This window comes from Galleria mellonella, unplaced genomic scaffold (assembly GCF_026898425.1).
Source record: "Galleria mellonella isolate WM207_F2 unplaced genomic scaffold, CSIRO_AGI_GalMel_v1 utg63, whole genome shotgun sequence".
NCBI classification, from domain to species: domain Eukaryota; kingdom Metazoa; phylum Arthropoda; class Insecta; order Lepidoptera; family Pyralidae; genus Galleria; species Galleria mellonella.
In genome coordinates this window covers 11,110,473-11,132,459 of record NW_026442130.1, presented here as the reverse complement: position 1 = coordinate 11,132,459, position 21,987 = coordinate 11,110,473, and the positions used below count along the sequence as shown (strand labels likewise).

At 32.2% G+C, this 21,987-nt stretch overlaps 1 protein-coding gene across 1 annotated transcript in view; it reads left to right on the top strand.

The window, feature by feature from the left end:
• The window catches only part of LOC113521709 (ras-related protein Rab-23), a 38,695-nt gene that overhangs the window by 9,876 nt on the left and 6,832 nt on the right, over window positions 1-21,987 (top strand). The window contains exons 2-3 of the mRNA XM_026907339.3: window positions 20,237-20,440; window positions 21,504-21,666. Of these exons, the coding sequence (XP_026763140.1) occupies window positions 20,286-20,440; window positions 21,504-21,666 (318 nt within the window). The 5' untranslated portion in view covers window positions 20,237-20,285. The remainder of the gene's footprint in view (window positions 1-20,236; window positions 20,441-21,503; window positions 21,667-21,987) is intronic.

Sequence of the window (21,987 nt, the reverse complement as noted above, 5' to 3'; positions counted from 1 at the left end):
ACTAGATTACGGTTTTGATATGAGTTGAGATCTGGATTTTAATTGTAACCATCTGTACCTATGTATATTTATTACACAGTGTACAGAACTACCAGTATGCCAAGAACGAATACACGACAATTCTGATACAATTCAGTTTCAATTACACTAAAGAGATTTTTGATAAAAAATAACTCATCTGCATGAGGAGTACCTTGTACCCGTAGTTCTGTCGTAAAGTGGCTGTTTTTTTAATGGGTGAAAATGTTATTAGCGTAAGCAAGATGCTTACGCTAACAGGACACCCGTGAGGGATAGTAGGTCAAGATGAGGGTAGATCGTGACGAATTTTACAAAAATTAACTACGATGGTTTCCAGGGGAACCGCGTAAAGGTCAACCTGATAGTATGTATTGCTAGTAATTGCGCTATATCTAACCTTAAAACTTACAATCCCTTTCCCCCAAGTGATTGTATTTGAATGACTGTATTTTTGTTTGAAGTGTCAAATATGCCAATGAAATTGCTACTCGTAGATGTTAAGGCATAACACCATAGTCTTAAAGGAGAAAGGATTTGTTAGTAATAGAGATTAACAGCCACATTGCTAGCTATATGCACTATCAGATCACCTCCATGCGGTTCCCCCGTATCATTCCATTTTGACCCATTAAAAAAGTACCATAGTCCTCAGAAATACATGAAAGGAATATATTCACGTTTACAGACGACATAACCACCAGTAGTTAAAAACCTTTAGTATGTCCCGAATGATTATATAACAATTCGGGACGTATTGCTCTGTCTAGACGTGTCCATCGGGCGAATGTTTGAAATTAGTTTTTTTAGACTGCATTTATTATATCTATAGTTTACGACCTGTCTATTTACATGTTAAATTTGCATATATGAAAGTAACTGTGAATAATATAAATGTATTCATTATTAAGCATAAAATCTGCTGCAATATCATATTCAAATATAAATTTGTTTCAAACTATAAATTTTAAATTTATTATAACCCGTTTACTGTAATATTTTATCAACAATTTGTTACATTCTAAATTATATTATTTTAAATGATCTTTAGCGATAGATTAATGTCATTATATAATTTAAATTTACTTTTATCAACCGACTTCAAAAAAGGGGGTTCTCAATTCGAATGTATTTTTTTATGTTTGTTACCTCATAACTCCGTCAGTTATAAACCGATTGAAACAAGTTTTTTTTTTGTAGAGCTAAGTTTATTGTTATTAAGTCTTATTAATACAGACCATACACAGCGCCTCTAGTCGAAAATTAAACAAAAGCTTCTGCTGTGGGTATTGCATAATTCATAGTAATGTTTCTTTTTTTTTATAGATAACACTCACACTAATGAATATTATAAAACGTACTCATGATTACAAATGTATTGTATGTAAATGTTACGGTAAAAGACCATACATTATTAAATCTTAAGATTTACCAGTAATTCTTAGAATTTACCAATGTGAGTTGATAAATGTGAGGATTAAAAAAACAAGATATACATTGTAATTGACAGTATCTTATTCAAAGTCCACCGGTTTCAATAAAAACTTCACAGGACCACAGCAACGTTTGTATACGGCCGTCATATCATATTTATTACATAATCCCCATATTACGACGTAGTTACTTAATTAGATAATTTGAGATTTATTGTAATTCGGGCTTTCACAGCGCTAGACATAATTTTAGACATGTTCAGTGTGTAATGTTCGTGCTCATGGTCAGAGAGGTAGGTTTTTTAATGGGTGATAATGATATGGTAAACCCGTCTGCGCTATCGGTATACACTGGCGGGGCGCCAATGGGAGATGATAAATGAGGATAAAAGCAGGTTAGTTAGTCCATCCTGACGAATTTAACCAGAATTAACCACGATGGTTTCCAGGGGAAATCATGTGGAGGTTGACCTGATAGGATATGTTGCTAAAAATGGGGCTATTACTAACAATCACTTTCTTCCCAGAGAGGTAGGTTAGGTTAAGTTTGGTTTGGTAAAAGATAGAAAAATGATCATATTTTTTATAAAATCACATTTACCAATCTACATTGGCAAATTCTAAGGTTTACTGGTAAAACTTAAGTTTTACCAATATGCGGGCTTTTACAGTAACATGTACACAATACATTTGTATTCATCTATGTACATAGATGATTGAACTCGTGACCATCACCAAGGTCGTAAAAATTTCTCGACTGACACTCGCTTCTCTGTAACTTTTATGCATTATCATGTATCCTCTCCATTCGTACACTTCTTACTTTCGTAAGCTCATTAAATAATTTTTTTTATTCCTTACGAATGACTACCACGTTTCTAACGTGGTATCGCGTCGTCCTAGTACGTGAGTGCAGGCAGATGCTTCTGCACACCTGTCGTGCTGTTCGAATCGAATGTAATATTTTATCAAAACTGATTACATTAGCTGTTTCCCGCAATTTCGTTTACGTGAATTAAAAGAGTAAAGGCATCCCTCTAATCTAATCTCCTGTAGCTACCCATCTGCAACATCTCTCTTAAAACATCTCTAAAGATATTGCGGTTGCCAACCCGCCTGCCAAGCCTGGCCACTACTGACAAAACCTCTCAACAGAAGAAGGCCCATGTTCAACAGTGGACAATTAACGGCTGATATGGTATGGTATAGTAAATAACAAACATCTAAACGTCATCTTTATAAATTTTCACATTAGTAGGAAAACAAAATACTATGGTAACCGCTTACCATTAGGTAGGCCATATGCTAAGCGGTTACCGTTAGTATTATTATATATATATGCTTACGTATGTTATATGTTAGCATTATTATATTATGCATATGGCACATTAGTTGTATAAAAAAAATACAGCTAAGTATACGCTACTGGATTCGTAGGCGTATGTTAGAGGGTGCTGGATAGTCATAAAGCTAATTTGTGTTGTAAGTGTGGCGTCTGAAAATGAGTATATTTTATATATTCATTTTACAGCCACTTGTAAATATCACGCTCCTTGTTACATAATTTCTATTTTTCTATTTTATTTTCTGTATATTTTCTATAATAAATACTATCTATATTATATGTACCTATACATACGAAGATAATCATCTTTTCGTCTCTTAAAACATCACCAAAGCATAACTGCGGTTGCTAACCCGCCTGCCAAGCATGGCAACTACTGGCTAAACCCTTCAAGGGAAGACCTGTTTTCAGTAGCGAAAAGTTAAGTTTATTATGATATAAAGTTAATTGTTTCGTTAGTTATCTACCCCTAACAACTACATAAATTTAAAAGAAATTTATGAGATTGAAATATATCCATAAACGCATATTATATACTCTCAGTTATGGTTTACCGCATAGTTATGCGAATTTCGCTCGCGTCCTGTGTTGGGCACCAGACAGTTCTGGGATGGGCACAGTCCATCCAGTACCCCTTACATACGCCTATGACTAAATTATATCATTTATATCATACCTATTAGTCTCACTGCTATACGTGAGTTTTGCCCATAATAGGATATTAACCTACTACTGCCCACTGCTCTGGCGAGACGTGGCTAGCATATAAAGTATATAAGGACATACTGCAATCATTGGCAATATTTTTACATACATATAGCTAGTAAAGCGAGTCAAGTTATAAAAAGTATAGTAGTCTATGCCAAACACATAAGACCAGAAATATGCATGGGACGTATTGTAAGGGTTTACAAACCACTTTAATCTTGTAATCTTCAACTCTGATCATATAAAACTTTATTATTAAATTGGTCGTTAAATTTCCTCGGTTGAACAATATTAAATACTCTTGAATCGATTATATCAAATTATTCACGTGTCCGCGCGGTTGTATATCAGTGGTTTTGTTTTATCCAGTAGACTGATTACCAATAAATTAGCAATTAACAAATCTACGCGATCACTTCACGGCAAATTGATTTTAAAAAACAATTGTAAATAAAAGTAAGGTACTAACCTCTTTATGGGTTATATGTACATTTCTCTGAAAAATGGAATTAATTTTATTTATAATAAAAATTTTGATTCCTAAATAGCTTTGAAAAAGCGACACCAACAAAGTAAAACAAAATATTTAAAACACTAAAATTAATAACAATTTAGCAGTTCTGCAAGTCTATTCTTGAATCTAATATCGATATTAATCCAATGTAATGTCAATAAGATTTTTGTACTGCACTCATGAAATAACAAATAGAAATTAAGTTAAAATTAGGATAATTTTGAAACAGTGTGCATTAGCAAGTTATACTAATATACATCTATCAGAACAGTATTAAATCATTATGACGTCATCAATCATTATTGCAATTCAAGATTGTGAAAGTTTCAATTCCAATATCGATCTATTGGAACTTATTTCAAGAGCAACCCCACAGACAGTTTTCTGCTATCGCAAATTGTTGTTTTTTATGCAACTTAGAATGGCAAACAAGTTGACGGCCCACCTGATGGAAAGTGGTAACCGTCGCCTATAGACATGAGCAGTACCATGGATATATCAGAGTATACTGTTTCGCCCATGATACCCCCCATGCGTTACCATTCCTAAGGACTCAGGTGTTATTCCTTTGTACCCTGTAAATTTATAAAAATAGTATATCATATAAACCTGTTTATAAGATATACTATTTTTACTAGTTCTATTTAAGGAAGCGAGATGAAAATAAAAGTACAAAGTGTAATTGTAATACGGAAATAAACTGTATTTATTTCTTTGTAAAGACTAAATGTAAAGGAGTTGTATTATTTATGTTTTGTTTTTCAGAGCGGAGACGAGCAGCACTGTACTTGTACGCTTTTTACTAGTCGCTTACTAGAGAAAGTTTAGTTATTTATCATAGTTCTCAATTAGCCGATGCTACATTGATAAGGTGTTTCTAATATGCAATTAACATCGTTATTAATATTGTTAATTTGTTAATGAATTTTAATTTATTATACAATTAGGCCGGTAATCCGTCTAGTTGTGGTTTATGCGTTTGGCGTGGAAAATAATTTTTATTTTACTTACTACTATATTACACAAAAACAAAAATATGCTCAAGAGTATAATGTTTAATGGGGTAGTCAGAGGCAGCAGTTGGCTCTCGCCCAACTCATATTTCTCCAATATTATAGAGGCGAATATAATTTTTAAAAAACTGTTAATTAATCTATAATTTCTCATATTATTTTATTGTATGTAGCATGAATCACACAATCACACAACAAACAAAAAAAATTATGTTGATTTGACAATAAAAAATGTGGCATACTAATACAGTTAGCAAAGAGGGTGGCAGTCAGTGGAGGCAGATGGTTTAGGACCGTTCCTTATGGCAGTCTATGGGGAAGGCTTATGTTCAGCAATGGACAGATGACGGCTGATATGATGATGATAAATCAAGTTAACAATATAGTATAAGGAGTTAGGTGAGAGAAGATTACTTAACAAAGTTTAACATTCCTAGAGTTCCCCCTAGATACCGTCATGCTTAATTCCTAGTGAATATGTCACGATTAGACCTGACATTAACTTCACCTTAATGCTACAAGTATATATCATTTTTCACTGATACCTCTTCAGCATTTACCACATTGGTATATGCTCAAGAGGTATGACACAGATGTGGTTACCACATCATTATCGTCCATTATTAAATACCCTAGCTGTGACGGCTGACGATCGTGTTGACTACGTAAAGCCTGAGAATAATGAAATTATAACAATTATGTGCGTGCGATCGGGTGATGGTCGGGAACAGTCTGCGGCGTCGGGCTCGCATTCCGTTATTGCCAAGTTGAATGACCATTTGCGTGCCTCCACATCACACCATGCCACTAATGACATCCTTGCATACTTAGATTTTCACACCTAATCTGCATACGGACAGCAGCTATGTAGTTAAGGTGAATTGTCACCGAGTGAACAGACGCAAAATTACTTGTTCTAGGAGTTTTTTTATCAATCAGTGGCGACTTCAATTTTGTTCAAATTAATGATATAAAAGAATAAATACTACTAGACTTGTTATTTAGTACCATTTAATAATGAAATAATTAAAGAACTGTCTCATATATTGCGATAAAAACCAATACATAACTATATGTAAACCATTTTTATGCAATTTAGAATTGCAAACAAACTGATGGCCCACCTGATGTAAAATGGTAATCGTCGCCTATAGACATGAACAGTACCATGGATAACAGTATACTGTGTCGTTTATGATACCCTTCCTTCATGTGTTTCTATACCTGACTAAGAAACTTTACCTCTGTAACCTATAATTTCATTAACATAACCCACTCTTCAAACCGAAACTTAGCCATGCAAATGCAATTGCTTTACGGCAGTAAATTTAATGGGGCAGAAATACCCAAGCAGATGACTTTTGTACACAGTCTCCCTCTGGCCAATTCAATTAAAATTAATCAAAATTGATATATATTGCGAAAGGAAGAGTGTATATATAAATATATGTCGAAGAGAGAGCTTCTTTAGTTTTGAAATCGATTAAAAATTTCATAAGCAATTTTTACTACTAGCAAAATATACTTATAAAATAAACATGGATAAACAAATTTTATATCCTTTCAAATTTTATATGGCTATTAAATAATATTCGAAGAATCGAACGCGCGTGAAGTCGCATAATAATAACTATAACATCTATATATGTATGCCCTTAAGGGACATAATACAATTTTAATATAATTTATTATTATTTTTTTATTTTAATTTATTATTATTTTTATTTATTTTATTATATATTATTTTTATGCAACATTAGATACTAGTTATAATTCACAACTTTGCCCAAGTGAAACCATATATAAAGTTATTTAATTTATATGAATTTATCATGGGAAGTGCTCTGAGGAATTGTTCGGATTGATACCTGCTGCTGATTTTCACCACCGTACAATCTTAAACTAAAGTTTCATCCCAACCATCTGGAAAAGAGCATATTCCTTAAAGGGAACTAAGAAAATTTAGTAGTCGAGGGATAAGCAGTAGTGTCTTTCTTAAAACATCACCAAAATCTAATTGCGGTCGCCAACTCACCTCCGTCATATTTTTATGTATAATTAGTGTGTATAATAAAGTATTAAATAAAAATAAATAAATAAACAAAATATAATGCTTTAAATCTAGCAGTTTCGCCTGTATATTGATAAATTACTATAAAGTGTGAAATTAAACTGTTTTAAATTCAGAACAAGATTTTTAACAAAAACAAACTTACGCTACTTTTACGCAACTAATGTTTCTTAAGAAAGTATGTTTAGTTTAACTGGCAGATCTGGTGGTATGGGAGTACTCTTAAAATAATACTAGTGTCTCGATTTCGATATATACATAATGTTATTCAGTACTTCCTTCGCTTTATTTCAATAAAAACTTCATCGATATCAAACCAAATTTGACGAAGTGAAAACAAAGCAAAGAAAGTAAGAAGAAGAACACGTGATCATTGAGGGTACGTAAATAAATTTAATTCAATAATGGAATTGACAGCACGGAACACTGAACTAATTGTTCATGGTCCGAGACGCACGTGCCTGATTGTTTTGATTTGGTAGCATTACGACTTTATTGAGGCAAAATTAATAAATAAATTCTTAGTAAGCTTTATGACATAAAATGTAACCTAACGAGCTAATACCTAACCCCTTAGATAAGTGACAAACATATCTACTGATACATATTCGTTAGCGTAAGGACGAGAAATAAGAAGACGCCTGACATTGCTGTCTCGTCCTATCGCATTTACGCAGTAGTGGAAATGTGACCGTCGTTGAATTTATTAAAACTTATCTATCAGGAGCTAAATAAAGTATACCTATATAAATTAAATCAAGTTGGTTTAGTAACACCACTTATAACTCCAGAACAGCGGGACAGATTTTGATGATCTATAATTTGTTAGATTCGTCTCCGCCTCGAACAGCAGATAACTATCAAAATATCGAAAAGATTTACGTAAAAAAAAACAATAAATTACTTGTACATACTATTAGACCGCATGAAGTTCGCTGGGTCAGCTAATTTAATAATAAAACCAACTACCAAGAATATTTCCATGTAATTATTTTATATATTTAGTTATTTTATATTTTAATGTAATTGGCCATCGACATAAAATCAGACCATGCGGTTTCAAAGAAATTTTCTCCTACGAACACTCAAGCTATGGAATAGCTCCTTGCCGAGGATTTCTTTAGAGACTACAGTATGGGGTTCTTCAAAAAGGGTAAAGGTTTTTTCAGGATCGGTCACGTACATCTGACACCCCTGGATCTGGTCCATAGGCTACAGTGACTGTTTACTATCAAACGCATTGTACCTTTGTGGTATAAAAAAAATAACCAAGATTACGAAGGTCAATTGAATTGGTCTGTCATCAGTTTGTATCACAATTCACAATGAAACAAAACGATATTACTGTACGGAAATATCGAGACGAGGTCAAGTTACGAGCATTGTCTTGCACTAATGTAGGTAATGTCTGCGCATTTTATTACACACTAACGACTTGCCTCGGCTTTACGTATTTTTTTTTTCTTAATTTAAATACATTTTATGTTTTTTACTGATAATGCAGCTTTTGATAGGCTTTTTTTTTAATCCGTTAGGTTTTTTTTTTTATTAATTAAATTTTTATTATGATGGAGAAATCCATCATTTATTACATTAAACATCAGGGTACATTTTATGCATGCATTTTTTCTTTATCAGTATTGTTATATACAATACTGATAAATAAGAAATATAACAGTATTGTATATAACAATACTAATAAAAAAAAACGAGTCAGTTAATTTGAAAATAACAGACAAAATGGTTTCATATACAACCATGCTACCAACGTTATTCAATTAAATTTTTTTCTAATACAGCGAGAAATTGGGTAAGAATAAGATAATGAGAACAAATGTGTCATTCAGTTTGAAGTAAATAATTTTTAACCTTAGTTACAATTTTATTTTGATTTAAATTGTCTATTTATAAAATCATGGCACACATTTTGAAATATGGAATAGGTAGGTACATTTCAAAATGTGTTCCCACAGAAAACGAAACTGACGACACCTGTGTTAATAGACCACATGACGACATTGTAAAGAATGTAACAGCCATAATTTGTCTAGAACCTATTTTGTAGCTTCATCACGTCCACCTTGTTCGATCTAATATATCTATTAAATCGTACATGCTAGATCTCGTTTCATTAGAAGTTGTACTGATATTATCATAGATTGTAAGGTCTTTATTCTATTCATTTTGTTGCCATCAAATAAAACTGTTATTACTCTTCATTTGTCTGTAGTATTTATAAAATCATGAATATATGACTATTTGACTCCCACGATATACAGTTATGTAAACAAATATGTACGTTCCGAGTAACAAACAATGGCCCCTGGGGTTCATCGAAGACTTCCGATCCATCGATCGATATCACTTTACTGGCGATTGACACCTAATTACTTAATATGTATAACACGAAGTTCGTTATTAAGTATCTTGTCTTCAGTATTGCCAGATTGGTTATTTTTTATTCGCTACTTTAAGTAAAATTTTTCTTTTAGTGAAATTTTTGAAGAAAGATTAAATAGTTTTGAAGAATCTTAGGCATTTTATTTGAGAATTTATATATATATATATATATATATATATATATATATATATATATATATATAAAATATCATAAAATGCACTAGTTTAAAATTAAATAAGTACCTACTTACATGTTTGACTTTGATAAATAAGTTTTAAACTTCATGAATTTAATTATTTCAGTAAAAATTAACTGTAATACACACTACAAAGAAAAACTTTTCAATAAATATTTTTATAGGTATGTAGAGCCACTTATGTAGTAATGTTACTTATAATTGCTTTAAAATACCAATTTAGCGTAGATATATAGTAAAGATAGATTAATTATATTGTACGCCTAAGGTATTTCATGGTATATATAGTTCGTGGCTAACTAAACCAGTCTAACCAGCAATTAGACGAGTTTGATGGCAATAAACTTTGATAGAGTAGCAAAGAACTTGGATTATTTTTCAAAGTTAATCTATAGATATATCTTTTATATAATTTAAAAACTTTCCTATTATTAAGTTATAATAATTTTTGTGGTGCATTAGCCGACATAGTGCTTTGCGTATACAATGTCCCAACTTCAATTCCCAATTGGGACAGTTTAGAAAACGAACCTTTTTGAAATATCTTGCATGTGGAAATTCTGGACTGTGCCTCTAGATGTCTGATGATTTGATAAGTTTTTGACGTATTGTTTGTAGTTTGTAGTTGACGTTGTTTTTTCTACAAACGATACTGTTTACTACAACAACCCAAAGTGTGATGTTTGTAATACATTTGGACGATGTTCAACATATGATATCCGAATGTAAAAATTCAAAACAGAAAGAAAAACCTAGATACAGAAATGTAGTCAAAACAGACAAGATATTGAAAAATATTTTTAAATATACTCGCAGATCTACATTCCGAAATGACAAAATCTTTATTTACTATATTTGTGTATCATGATTTGTTCTATTAAAATAGATTACTAAAGTATGTGATTTAACTAATTAAGTTTACGGTATGATGGAGCTAACATATGTTTATAGAATAAATGCCTGTACCTAGGTAAAAAAAAGAAAAAAAAAAAACTATTTACCACACGACAAAACATAAATTCGATCGGTATGATTGATCTTTCTTCATTTAATATACTAACCAACTATCGAAAAGACTGATCATGGTCATTCATTATTATTACACAAGTAGATGATACTATGATCTCATTAAACAGATATATTTATTCATTATATATGTAATAAGGTATTTACTTACCTATCTTAATTGTTTAATCAAACAAAGACTTATTAGACCGTGAATCTCATAAAATCTCAATATAATTACCGCATAGTAGCACGAAACTCATTGTTAAATGTAAATTGAGTATGCTAATTATCAATATTAGTTTCAACCATTTGTATTAAATACTCGTACGTATACACTATCATTTACTGTCATCTTGATAAGGACACAACGACAAAAACTAATTCTTCTAAGAACAAGGAATTACAATTCCAAAATCTTTGAATTCTTCTTAAAAATATTCTTTATGCAACAAAATGGCAAACATCTTCCAGTAAATAGATCGCTTAGGTAGATAGGCATTTAATTGATTGCCAGACGTAACTTTAATTTTTTTTTACTTATTTTTTTATTGCTCAGGTGTTATTTTGTGAGATATAAAAAAATACCTACCATGCAGTTAAATACTAAGTTGATTTAAAACCAAGTTTTACCAGAAATATTTTGGTAGTTCTAAATAACTGAAGCTTGGTTTCGCATATAAGAAACTAAACCTGTTATTTAAAACCCCTGTAACTGTATCAGTTATTTCAATAAAATTTGTGTTGACCGCAATTTTTTCTGCCCAGACTGTAATGTAAGTTTTAAATTACACCTGAATGTTCGCAATCAATCAGTTTTAATACTTGCTGATACATAATCATAACATAGATACCTATTTTATTATTAGACTGTAAATTATTCAGATTTGCAATTAAAGCATATGATTATTTTCTTTCAGCCGTCATACAGCAGCTGTCTGTAGCAAAAAATTTAGTTTAACTTCTATCAATTGCAGTTTTTTTTTTTAAGTATATACGAAATGCGGACAAAGAACAACTATGCAACAAATATAATTTTATTTTATTTTTTAATCAATCAATTGCTATATAAGTTTTTCTCTTAAGTCTATAAACGAAGTGTCAACAAAGAATAATTTTTGTGCCAGCACAAATTTCACAACCAGTAGCAAAAGAGAGATTTATATGTACATATGTTAATACTATAATAACAACATAATTACTGTTATGTAATATGCAGTAAGTGGCTGGGTATCCAAGAAATGCGAAACGATAGGAACATACATACATATGTATATTTTTTTACTAATCATTTCCTAAACATAATGTATATGTATAAATATTTACGTTAGAAAATAATTTTTAACTCTACGATTAGATCTGTGAATTTTTCCCGGAAATTATGGTAATTATAAGAAAAATATATAATCGTTATACTGTAGTAACCATAACTCATGCCTGTCGTAACATAGCACTTGACATGTTTGCCGCCATTGACAAGTAAATCCACAGAATAAATCATAAAAAATAAGACATCAATGGTACGGTATTAGCGTATGTACTTTATCGTGATTTATTTTATACATATATATTTGAGGTATTTATAACTGACAACATTATTTAATTTAGAAAAGATACAGATACTTGACCATCTTTAGATGTATTTTTTTTTTTAATTCAAACTTTCTTAAATAAACCTAAAGTACTAAGCGGATTAAGTACACGTGGCGTGCATATTTTAACTCGGCCTTCTTTTTAAAGTAGATTAAATCGTACTAGACCGTGTTTTACTATTTTTATAGCCACACGTTATGACCTGTAGTCCGCATATCACACTTATATAACGACCTTAAAAAAATTAACCTGAACTTGATGTTCATTTTTTATTGTCACTAAATTTATGTCTATATTAAAACTGACATACTTTCCCGTACAATTTTCTACACTTATAACCTAAGAATCAGCTCAGGATACGGATCAAATTACGGATCACTCCCAATAAAAAATGGAATTTTTTATGGGGAGTGATCCGTAATTTAGTCCGGAAATTAATGTATATTATTACTATCACAGTGGCCAGGCGGCTTGAAATAGGTTCTGTTTCAAATTGTCCTTTCCTTGCACTAAATGAACCATATTTTAATAATGTTTTAACTTATTTTTGTCATAACAATTTAATTTCATTTATATTCATATAAGTTCTCATTAATATTAATTTCTTTTTAATCCCATTAGTTCCATTCAATTCATTAAATTCAATCTCATAAATTTTACTTAATCTATTAATGCAAACCATACTTTGTAACCCAGTAGCGTACACCTCGATGTATGACAATTCCAGTCTATTGTATCTTACGTTATACAATATAAATGACATTAATTTTGCATAATGGTATTCCATAAGATAAAACATGCACGATAAAGACGTTGGAAACAAACAGAATATAACTACATTTACCGGTGTATACTCTACACAAAATAATACGTAGTTAAATCATATTTAGTCAAGTTTTATTACTCGACACACTTTCTTGACCAGTAAATGCTACATATCTCATGTTGGAAAGTACTGTCCGTCGTTTAGTTATAGCCGTCAGCATAATAGAGAATAATAAGCGATGAAAGTCTCTTCTATGCCCTCGGAGGGACTCTGAGAGTACTCGTACTTGATTCAGTGTAATTGTTTGATGTGTTTGCAACTTCCAAAATAATTATCTTACTAATATTATAAATATGAAAGTGAAATTTTTTATTAAATAAATTGGTAGCTCTTGGCACAGATAATGTTTTACTAAGTACTCTCGGCTTCTCAACATTTCAACAAAATAATTAACATAACGTATAACCAGGTAAGTCGGCGTACTGATGTTCGGGACGGAGAAAGATACAGGCTTTTTTATTTCGGTCAATCAATACCTTCCGATCAGTGGATGAGGTCGCAAGCAAAGCTATAAAAGCAGAGTTATAAAACAGTTTCGCATCAAATAATAAACTGTTCCAAACTTTACATCGAATTTAAAAGTACAATATTATATGTGATTTTACTTCACACTAGTGAAGGCTTAATTTTAAAATTTCCTGCAAAATTAATATGGGAGATATTCTATTGATTGCTGCAAGAAATATCAAAATTAGTTCAAACTTAGCGAAGATTATGTATGTTATATACATATGAAATGTAAAACTCTTCAGTTTCGAGTTTATCAAAAAATATTTACTATTTTTTTTTATGCGTGAAAATGGTATGGTAACCCCGCCTGCGCTATCGGTATACACTAGCGGGGTACCAGTGAGTGGTGATAGGTGAGGATGAAAAGGCAGGTCAGTTAGCCCATTGTGACGAATTCAATGATAAATTGATCACGATAGTTTCCAGGAGGAACCGCGTGGAGGTCGACCTGATAGGGTATATTGATAGTAATGGGGACTAAACTTCTTATTACTAACAATCCCTTCCCCCCAAAATTTACTATTAGGTATATATAAGTAAATCGATAATTGTAAAAAAACAAATTAATTTCAAATTACCTACTATACAAGTATTTTGTTCCAAATGGTTAGACAATAGTTGATAAAAAGCACAATTAAGCAAAATACATAATTTTCACGCTTTGAGTACTAAAAATGTTGAAGGGAATAAATATATAAAAAAAAACCCATAACTCAATCAATGTTGACATGATTGGAATACCCGATATGGTAAGATGACGCTGCGGAATTCGAGACGAGTCAACAATCGAACACAGAGAAACGCGACGAAAGTAAAATCTTTATCGTTATGAACAGGTAACCACTCAAATAATAGGGTTGCCTACAATATGAATTTACTTTTCTATTAAATACACAATATTGGCACAATATTGGCACAATATTGGCTTCAATATTTATTGTATTAGTATAGTACCCGATATTACATAATTATTACTAACCTTCCTAATACGACTCAAAAAGGCAGTGTGTATCTATTAAAGTCTTCACACTGAGTAGGCAGAGATAAATCTGCTTCAATCAAAGTCTATATAAGGATTCGCTTCAATACACTTTAAATACTGTTCTGTTTGTCCGTATAAGTTAATCTCCGAAAATACTTATTGATTTTAATTCTCGCATATATTAGCGGAGTTTTTGTCATTAGAAAAAAAGACATTTGCTGGGACAATCTTCGTTACATGTTCTGCCTGAGCCATTAGATGTACATGAAATGTGACATGTATATGAAAAAAAAAATATGATAAAAATATAAATTTTAAATAAGATAAATCGGCGACACCATACATTTTACTGGTATACTTATGAAATCGTTTGTCCTGACTGCTTATCAACACTCAGTCAAAAACTACATAAGTTTATTTTATAACGTAAGCATATGTTAAAAAGGGATTTTTGGAAATTTCAACTTAAAATGGCAACACAACACCACGCCTACAAAAACGAGGGGAACAGCTATTATGAGGAAAAAAATTAATTTTTATACGTACCTATATTACAAACATGAAAAAATGCTTAGTTTATGATAATATAAATTTATTAAATATAAATAAATAATCTATCAATATTAATAATTAAATAAAATACCATCATCATTAGCATGTCATGGAGATAAAATTCTACCTTTACATCACCTACTGATTATGAGATATTTTAAAATTAGTAACGCATTATTTAACCATATTAAGCCGGGCAACTTAGCAGCGTATATTATAAATTCGTAAAGAAGTAGGTCTTTAATTTTTATGGCTATACAGTAAATTAAACCTTATTAAAATTGGCTCAGGTGTAATTTAAAATCTGCTATGAACAATGAACAATCCCGTGTCACGACGTTTGTTCACGCTGATCTCCAATGCCGCTCACACGATATTTATTAGTGAAATTTTGTAAATGACTATTGTTTTCTTCTTTAGACATAAATGAAGTGTTTTATATAATATATGTTTGTTTCGATAATATTACATATTTGTAAATAAATACCAATTTAATCATCTATTTCATTATTATGTTTGGTAAACCCTACAGCTATGATAACCAATGAACCAGGGTCACAAGTGCTTAAAAAACTATTCAGTCATTGTTACTTATTGCTTGCACTACGTAATAGTATACGTTATTAATTAGAAACGAAACTTTCCCACATCAATCGACAGATAGAGATAGCTGCAGTGTTCAGTTCGACTGTTTATAATTTGATCACAGTAGGTATATTATTAATACTTATTTATTAATATATATAAAAAAAAAAATAGAAACGATATATCATAAATATTAATGTCAGCGAGAGACAAATTAAAAGCAGATCGATTTTACTTCGGATACCCGATTGGCAGGTACAATTTCAACATGTTTTTATATTTTACTAAACACCTGTTTTTATGCAACTTGAAATAGCAAACACGCTGTCAGATCATATAATGAAAAATGCTTCCGCGGTAACAAGTTATTTCTCGATCCCGTATGAAATTCAGAATTTTTTTATACCACTAAAATGGCAAACAAACATACGGCCCACCTGATGGTAAGCGGTGACCGTAGCCTATAAACGCCTGCAAGGCCAGGGACATTACGCACACGTTGCCGATCCTAAAGAAACCTCTTTATCCCTTTTCGGGAAATCTTTTCTTATTATTTACATTAAGAACCTTCATCCAAAATTGTATTATTCCCAGGCACATTTTCGTCGAGGTGTTGATCGGCTGGTTATTAAACTGACCACCAAGACAAATCACAAACAAATTCATTGATGAAATCAATAGTTATCGATAAGAGATAAAGACTTCGGACGTTGCTATCTCATTCTATCTGATGGACGCACTAACGGTAACGATTCCATCGATGGATTCGTTTGCTAATTGTATAGGGGACCAGAAGAACTACTACAAAATGAAATTCCTTTAGTGAATGAATGTAAGTTAATTTTCAGTCTCAATTTCGTGTTTTTGTTCATAACGAAATCGATGGAGGAGAAAGTACGTCAAACGTAAAAGTAACGTAAAAGTCTAGTAGTAGTCTAAAGAACAATATTTTAACCTTTTTAATCGGTATGTGTTATATACTTTTAATGTCAAATTAATATTTCTTACGACACCAAAATTACGGAAAACATTTCATGGTAGGCCCTCTGATTTCAAAGGTTTTATTTGTAGCGACTACAGTACATTACAATAGAGTTACTTTATGTACCTATATTTTAGCGATATATTTGCCAATTCTTAATGCCAATTTTGATCAATATTTTCGCAATCGATAGTTTATTTTTTTAGATTCAAAATTTAAATTTTATAAACATTTTAATTTTGTCCCGTTTGTTATACATAATAAAAAAAACGAAATTGACAAAACAGTCAACATTAAAATCGCTGTTTTGTTGGCATATGTGCTTATAGTACTATGCTATATAAATATAGTATGTACTTACATTAGGCAAAAATGTTTATTCTCACGTTGATCGCATACTAATTTTATCGAGATTGAAATCGGTTTTCTTAAGAATTTGTCGTATGAATCTTTTTATGTGTAGTATATTTTATAAATAGCTTGTCCGCGACTTCACGTGTACTTGCGTTCCGGTCATTGGTCCTTAATTATTACATAAAGATTTGACCATGAATTTCCCACCGCCACGGACAAGCCGAAGTGGTCACGTGACCGTGCGGTTTGTGAGAAAGTTTACAAAGGTTTGTTTCAAATTTTGACCAATGTTGATTAATGAATACATTCGCCGATTTCGAAAAAGTAGATCTGCCTTCATTTATAGTATCTTTCTCTAGTTTTAGTGATTAAAATTTTTATTCTTAGTGTTATATCAATTGTTATAATGTCCATATATGTTGTTACTAAATAAATTACTTTTCTTTCTTTCTCTAAAATATTACATATAAAGCCAATTTCATGACGATTGATTAACTTAACGATTGGTCACTAGTGTTGACCGAGATGAAACAAACTACTTTCACAATTTATAATTAGTAAGGATTTAAAAGGATATCGATTTTACAGTGAAACTTTAACCAAATTAAAACATTAAAATGCATTTAAATTATACTATATAATTAAATTATAAATGTAAAGACATGTAAATGCGAAACTTAATAAGTTTGCTAATTTATTAATTAAATTTTGAATGGATAAATTATGTGTAATTATGCAATTCAAAAATTAACAAAACCGGCGACATTCTCTATGGTCATTGATTTGATATCTAGAATACATAGATACAGTAGCGTTAAAATAAACAACGTGTAGGTATAATATTTTAAAGATTTTTTTTTAATTCGTAAAGATATCACGAAATTATGGAAGATATCAAATAATTTAATGTAATACGTCTTTTTGCTAAAATCAATTAAGTAATATAAAAAAATACTAATACTATCAAAAAATATTACTAATATTACTGTAATAGATAGTATATAAATATAAGTATATAGGGGGAAAAGGGATTGTTAGTAATGGAGACTGAGAATCCCATTGCTAGCAATATACCCAACCAGGTCGACCTCCACGCGGTTCTCCCTGGAAACTGTCACGGTTAATTCCTGATGAATTCATCATGATGGGCTAACTGGCCTGTTTTCATTCTCATCTATCACCCTTCACTGGTGCTCCGCCAACGTATCCCGTTAGCGCAGGCGGGCTCACCATACCATTTTCACCCATAAAAAAAAAAAATATATAAAACTTTTCCTAAAGATAGTCGTTTTTCAATGTAATTTTTTAACCACTACAGTATTTAAACAGACACCAATCTATCTGTGGCGTTACGCAAGCGATCACGACATCTATTACCAATTTATTACTTCCAATTAATATCATGACCATAAACAAAGTCGTGTCTATATTGTAACCGCCGTAAATAATGGCTCGATATTTTTCAACATAAGATTTTTAATAAACATGCAGCTGTCTCATAAACAGGTTTTATATTTTCTATCTCACAGCTCAAGTCTATCTTCGTGGAATATTATTATCTAAATATCCCACAATAGTGTATACTCATGCTTACTTAAGCCATGACTGTGCAGTGGAGTATATTTAAATAGTGTTCCTAGAATGATCGTCATACGCCTACACTTATACATACATCTTCAAGAAACCTGGGGTCGTTATAGGATTATCATATATATAATAGCTGCCATTTGGTAGGTATGAGATAACTCTTATACCTACCAAATGGCAGCTACAAACCTTATTTCAACTAATCATAATTATATATTATAGTACCATAAGGAGAAAAGAGGGTTGACGTCAAGCAGGCGGCCGGTCGTAAAAGTATTTGGCTTAATCCTTTAGTAATATGTATAAAAACATATTATGCCGACCCCAAATAATAATTGGGACAAGGGTAGGAAGATGATGATGATATTACCAGAAAGAGATTTATTTTTATTTTGTACAAAAGTCGTTTGCTTGGGTACCTCTGTCCCATTCGTGTTTTACCGTGAAGCAGTTGTGTTTGCATAGCTGTGTTTCAGTTTGAAGGGTAAGATATGGTAATAAATTTACAGGGTTCAGAGGAATAACACCTGAGTCCTCAGGAATGGCAACGCACATGGGGGTTACTGTGGGCGAAACAGTATACTCTGTTATGTCCATGGCACTGCTCATGTCTATAGGCGACGGTTACCACTTTCCATCAGGTGGGCCGTCAGCTTGTTTGCCATTCTAAGTTGTATAAAAAAATGTAAAAGTGAGATTGTTTCTTTGTTTCCTTATAGCGCCTTAACGGCTTAACTAAGCATTATGAAATTTGGTATATAATATATGGATGGAGAACGATATATATAATATTTATCACGGTCAACAAACATGGGTCACGCGGACAAAGTCGCGGCTAAAAGCTAGTTTTTAATAATACTAAAATACTCTTCACTATTACTATGACTAATCTATTTACCTGATATTTTTTATGGATTCCGAACAAAAAAATTAGCATACAAACACTACAGTAAGTGCCATTGATCGTACTTTTAGATGAAGAGGAGTAACGTCACAGGAGGTGTAGCTAATTAGTATACTTTTAATAATAAATAATAACAAAAAGAAAGAAATGTAGTTACGACTGTAATCCTTAATAGGGTAGTTAAATGCATTTGACGACTGTTGCCGTTATAGGAAACATACTAGTAAAATCAAACATGCCCACATCTCGCCGAGCATATTAGAATTCAAAGTGGTAGAGGGGAAGCCTACCATTGTCAATTGGATTAATTTAATTTACAATACTGAACAATTAATTAAAAAAAATTTTACTGACACACAATTTTTTGGTAATAAAAGTCGTAGTTTAAGCATCATCATCACCATATCAGCTTTTAACAGAACCCTACTAACCATACGCCTCTCCCATAAGGGAGGGTTTTGTCAATAGTTACCACGCTTGGTAGATTGATTGGCAACAGCAGTTAAGATTTGGTGATGTTTAAGAGGTACGCTGATGCTCATCCTTCGACCACTAAGTTTCCTTACTCGCCTGTTACGGGCTACCCATTCTATGTTGATCACACGGCAATTAAAGTTAATAAATTAAAGCACACATATATTTATTTTTGTTGCACAGGATCAGTACAGTAAGGACTAATGTTGTGGTCGTCGCTGATGGTGCGAGGATGCGCGAGGAGGAGCTGGAGGTGGCGCTGAAGGTGGTGATCGTGGGGGACGGTGGAGTGGGCAAGTCCAGTATGATCCAGCGCTACTGCCGCGGCACCTTCACCAGGGACTATAAGAAAACGATTGGAGTTGACTTCCTTGAGCGACAGATCGAGTAAGTCTACTCCATATGGCCCATTCTATGCCGAGACCACGCGACAATTTTCCTTTCGAAAAATATTTTATTTCTGAAACTGAATATTTTTTCAAAATAAATATGAGTTAAAAAAAAATACGACAAGAAGTACTCTACTGTACTAACACGACAAATAAACGACCGAGCTATTGGTAATTGGCTAATGATTTCGAATTCCCCTGTATAATAAATCAACAATTTGTAAGAAAGGTAAACACTGTGACTCGTCGAACCAAGTGTATGCACATACTATTGTTTGGACAAGTACTATGCTAAATAGTTTTTGATTTAGTGGTTTGTCAACATTTCAATAGGTGGGTACAAATTTTGCATTATAATATCAAACAAAGTAGCGGAGGTCAAGATATTGAAAAAAAAATTAAAAATGCTTGATAGAAAGAAGTATAAACTGCCACGTCACCTAATATGAATCAAACAGAAGGTATATTATAAGCAATGAGGTCCTTAGACCTCATTGATAACTGTCATTTCCCCCCATTAGGATCATCAATGATAGCAGGTAAGGTAGACCTCAAGATGATCCGACAGACTTGACTTCATTCTTATCCATCATCACACACTTAGCCAGTGTATATCATTAACATGATTTCCATGCACTTTGCATCATTCCATTTAAAACAACGTCCAACGTCCTACTTAAAACATCACAGAAGCCTAACTGCGGCTGCCAACTTGCCTGCCAAGCGAGACTTTGGGAAGAGATCTATGCTCAGCAGTCAACATATTAACGGCTGGCATGATGATGATGATTATTTAAAACAAATACAAATAATTTTACGAGCAGTTTATTTACATTCTTTGCGTGGTGAAAATACAATCCATCGCCACTCTTTCAAGAAAATGACATCCCAATACGTCGTAAGAGGTATCCAGGGGAATTGAGTATCAATAAAATAGAAAGAGTGTAACTGAGCCGTCTGTCCAACGAAGTAATGGAAGGCCTTTTTTATTTCATAGCTAAACCAGTGTGCATTAATGAACCACAGTGACAGTGTGAATGATGCTTAATTGCTATTTCCAGAATCGACGGTGAGGAAGTGCGACTAATGCTGTGGGACACAGCGGGCCAGGAGGAGTTCGATGCAATCACCAAGGCGTACTATAGGGGTGCGCACGCATGCGTACTCGCCTTTTCCACCACTGACCGGGATTCGTTCCTGGCACTACACTCGTGGAAACTTAAAGTACGTTCTAGTTATCTTCAACACATATACTGTTTGTGGCCTTTACTAATGTTATAAATGTGAAAGCGAGTTTGTTTCTTTGATACCTCTTGGCGATTCAACAGCTGAACCAATTGTGATGAAATTTTTTTCACTAATATCCCAATTTTAAAGAGAATGACTACAGTGTTGTAGTAAAATAGATTTGTAGAAGATTTCAGTTTTTATGAACAAGGAAGGTAGTATTAAAATTAAAAAGAGCATTTTTAAACTAAGTATTTTTATCCCGGTCATTCAGTATATCCTGACTGACTTTTTATACAAGTTAGAATAGCAAACAAG